At 47.7% G+C, this 3,809-nt stretch overlaps 1 protein-coding gene across 1 annotated transcript in view; it reads right to left on the bottom strand.

Moving 5' to 3' along the window:
• Positions 1-3,809, bottom strand: part of Pmar_PMAR021050 (pentatricopeptide repeat-containing protein, putative) — a gene marked incomplete at both ends in the record, with an annotated part of 6,703 nt that continues 2,894 nt past the window's right edge. The window contains 19 exons of the mRNA XM_002784610.1: positions 1-9; positions 67-98; positions 150-215; positions 306-415; positions 537-654; positions 1,030-1,137; positions 1,180-1,297; positions 1,341-1,452; positions 1,501-1,588; positions 1,634-1,710; positions 1,760-1,853; positions 1,900-1,959; positions 2,054-2,159; positions 2,216-2,373; positions 2,416-2,537; positions 2,910-3,008; positions 3,116-3,222; positions 3,429-3,492; positions 3,604-3,697. Of these exons, the coding sequence (XP_002784656.1) occupies positions 1-9; positions 67-98; positions 150-215; positions 306-415; positions 537-654; positions 1,030-1,137; positions 1,180-1,297; positions 1,341-1,452; positions 1,501-1,588; positions 1,634-1,710; positions 1,760-1,853; positions 1,900-1,959; positions 2,054-2,159; positions 2,216-2,373; positions 2,416-2,537; positions 2,910-3,008; positions 3,116-3,222; positions 3,429-3,492; positions 3,604-3,697 (1,742 nt within the window). The remainder of the gene's footprint in view (positions 10-66; positions 99-149; positions 216-305; positions 416-536; positions 655-1,029; positions 1,138-1,179; positions 1,298-1,340; positions 1,453-1,500; positions 1,589-1,633; positions 1,711-1,759; positions 1,854-1,899; positions 1,960-2,053; positions 2,160-2,215; positions 2,374-2,415; positions 2,538-2,909; positions 3,009-3,115; positions 3,223-3,428; positions 3,493-3,603; positions 3,698-3,809) is intronic.

Raw genomic sequence — 3,809 nt, 5'->3', positions numbered from 1 at the left:
GATGACAATCTTACGGAGGTAGAGTTGCCGAAATCGGCAGGGAAGAGGGTGGAGCACGTCTATCACAGCCTAGGGGGATGTCCCGTCTTGTTGGATACCTATAACCATAACAGGTCACTCTGGAAATGCCTAACCCCCGCAGTGCTCACCCATGTCGAGCCGTACCACCCATGACGACGCCCACGGTATCATCGGAGATTCTGACACCACAGTAACTGCCATGAGAAACCTCAGTCGACTAGACTGCGTGCGCCCAACGTGTTCAAACAGGACGTTGAAGAGACGTACAATACAACACTGCCTACCTCCTGAGCTCACTAAGCAGAGGAGCAGCAAGCTGAGACGCAGCTGGCCTTCCACCACGTTGGGCGATTTGGTTTAGAATCTCGTCTGTCACACGCGCTTCCATACCAGGCTGAAAACATAGATGGAAATAGTGACATACCATGGAATCGTCATAGCAAGTGTGCGCAAGAGTATTGAGTAAAGGTTCGACTGTCACAACTCCATATCGGCCAATACAACTGCTCTCTCACCGGCCTCCTGCATACGGCTAAGCCATGCGGGCTCGGCAAGCCATATGCACATCGGACAACTTTCGCCGCCATCTCCAACTGATTGGAGTAGATACACCCACGTGCCAATACCGCGTACCTTCACATGAACAAGTGATCTTCAGTGTGGTAAAATGTGCACATGGTCCACCACATGTGTTGGTGATGATATGAAAATTATGAGGAAATTTTGGTAAATTCTCATTGATTTATGTCCATTACTACACGAATTCGTATGTTAACATGTATATTTCGTGGGGAAACTGTCAAGTTCAGCTGAGGACGGCGAACATATTTTTCAGCATTGGTGATCATTGCGTAATACAGGAGATGTTCAATACACCTCTCCCGATTTTCAAGAGCGCTTCTAACATCGAGTTCTACATGCCAAATCAAATCCTGTTAGCACTCTTGAAATCTCAAAACGACCCGATTCGCCCTGTTCTTGGGAAAAAAACATTGCACGCATGCCCACGTCTTCTGATCCGGATCAACCCGGTATTCCTGGATCATCGCGTCATGTAATTTCATAGCCCTCTGTAGCTGTTTGTTATGCACACACGCCTGTATCAAACACGTGTACCTACACACCGCTTCCTACATCTGACATGAGGTCCACACTCACACGTGGACGTTGGCTCGGAAGCCGTAAGCTGTGGAGAGATCCTCAACCATATTGAAAGCCTCCAACAGCCTCCGTGCTCTGCCCAGTAACTTCACCAAAATCGACAGAGTATAGTTACCTGAAAAATATTTCACCCAAGAACACGACCATACACCTCTCACTTGGTGCAACTCCATTCGCCCGCATCTCATCAAGCAACTGCAATGCTTGATCAACGCGATGCTGCTTAGCGCACCCATCCAACAGAGAGTTGTACATGATCTCATCAGGGGCCTGCGATCACTCCCACTAGTAAAAAATTTTCTCAAAAAATTCTATTACGAATTTCTTACGACCGCCACGACGACTGACGCCCGACATATCCCTCAACACTGAGAAGGCCGTATCAACGTCCCCAGCCAAGCAGTAACTATCAACACCACATAGTCGCCCACCAAAGCTCCTCTCTGCTCACCCTTTCACTACAGTGCTGTAAGTGATGATATCAGGTTCGATTCCTTGCTCGTCCATTTCTCGAAATATATCCGAAACCTGTCGTCGCATACACCTTAGCACAGCAAGTCACCATCAGCAAGCCCACCCGCTCCATCGAACCGCTCCGAGCACAGGCGTCCATGATCGTATTGAAGGAGACTGTATTAAGGGGAATCTTATTACTCCTCATTTCCTGGTATCTATCACACAATAGGCATACACTACATCAGCAACTCCAATACGTACATATCAAAAACTCTATCTACTTGTTTAGAAAGGGCGAACCCCTTGAGCACCGTTGAGTACCTGGCCAAAAGCCAGGAACCTTCTTAGAAGCGAAGTGAAAATGCGGAACGTATATGTTCAACAGGAATATAATAAAACATGAAGGAATACTCACACGATAGTATTCACACAATCAGCGCAATCTGGTGTATTGAGCATTTCATGAATTAATGATAGCGCATCTTCTGGGTAGCGATTCGTGACCAGAGCATCAACCATACCTACAACAAGCGACACAATACTGCCCTGCCCAGGGATCGAACCCGCGTCCTCTCACATCCCAACGTTATTGCTGTCGGTTTAACAGCCCTTTGACGCATCTCCGACCACAGCGACCAGACCCTCCTTAGATCCTTAGCGTGCCCATACGCCTTGATCATACTCCCATATGTCGGCGCTGTAAGGCCCTTCACCAGGCCTCCTCCAGCCGTATACCTACACTCAACCATCGGCCCCTGCGGGCCTGCGATAACATACTGTTGGAGCTTATTCGAGAGTATGTCCAATTTTCCAATCCGGATGCATGCCTCAATGACTGATGAGAACAGTACTTCATCCATCTCCCCACGCATTCTCTCCACTAACTCCATGGTTCTCACCTGCCAACAGTACTCGTCATCAAATCGAGCAATCTGCAGCCTTTCCAGGTCAATCGAGGAGTTTAATTTTTTACCCATCTGGTTGTAGTTTCACCTTGTTCGTTAACATTTTACCAATTGTTTCAATAAAATCCCAAGAAGATCAATTAAGTTTCACTCGTAATGTGAAAAACATGTTTCATGACTACTGCATAGCGCCGCGAATATCGCGTTTTTCACCGAGTTTTACGCCACGTTAACGTAATCACACTCGGAGAGTCCCTATATTAAATTTCAGGTTGATGTGAGTCAATAAAGTGGGTCTTCAGACTGCACGTACGCATCGCGACCAAGACATCTCTCATCAGTGAATTCCCTCAAGACGTCTACTACCACATCAGAGGAATGGGAATGGCTGGTCAACGCCTTGAGCAATATAGAACATGTCACTTTATTCGGAGGCAGACCGTTTGCCTTCATCTCCTCGACGACCTGAGCGGTGCATCACTACTACTACTACTACTACTACTACTACTACTACTACTACTACTACTACTACTACTACTACAGCAGCAGCAGCAACCTATGAGCCCCCTCACCTCCCAAATGCCCCTCTTATCCTTGCCCTGGACCATGCTATGCAGTAGCTCGTTGTACGTTATAACATTGGGTGGAAAACCCGCCTCCTGCATCTCACGCATCGTTTCTGTGCAAAGTCAATGCTTCAGTCACTTCCCCCACAAGGCATTCGAAACCCTATTATGTGGGGAGATATTCACATGCTCAACTACATGTGCTGTTAAATTCGGAAAATTCTTTTTCCTCCATCTTCACTTCTATCCGATTTCAGGCAACCTCCCAGGCTCAATTGAGACGGCGACATTCGACACAACACTGCTATAACCTTCCTACTTCTAGCTTGCCTCATATTGCCCTGCTTGAGATGACCCTTCATGACCGTATTGAACGATACCACCTAAATCAAGTTCTCTCCTGACGATCCCCCCAGCAACGCACAGATGCTCTACTGAGCGCATGCGTTCAACACTCCCGCACCAGTGATATACAAACGAAGGCTTGAGCTCACGTCTAGTCTGCCGGCATCCTTCATCTCCTCAAAGACTTTGCCAACCACATCCATATCGTCACACTGAACAGCTGCATCCAACAAACAATTGTATCTACACCAACACTACAGGGCAACAGCCCGATAAAACAGGTGCCTCCTCACACGAAAGGGCTGAGTTCTCCCGAGCTGTTACACCCTAGTGTCACCGCCGTCGATGCATCCCC

The sequence above is a fragment of the Perkinsus marinus genome (assembly GCF_000006405.1).
Source record: "Perkinsus marinus ATCC 50983 genomic scaffold scf_1104296934700, whole genome shotgun sequence".
Taxonomy (NCBI): Eukaryota; Perkinsozoa; order Perkinsida; family Perkinsidae; genus Perkinsus; species Perkinsus marinus.
Note: the sequence above shows the minus strand (reverse complement) of the source record. Positions and strands in the feature narration are given on the sequence as shown.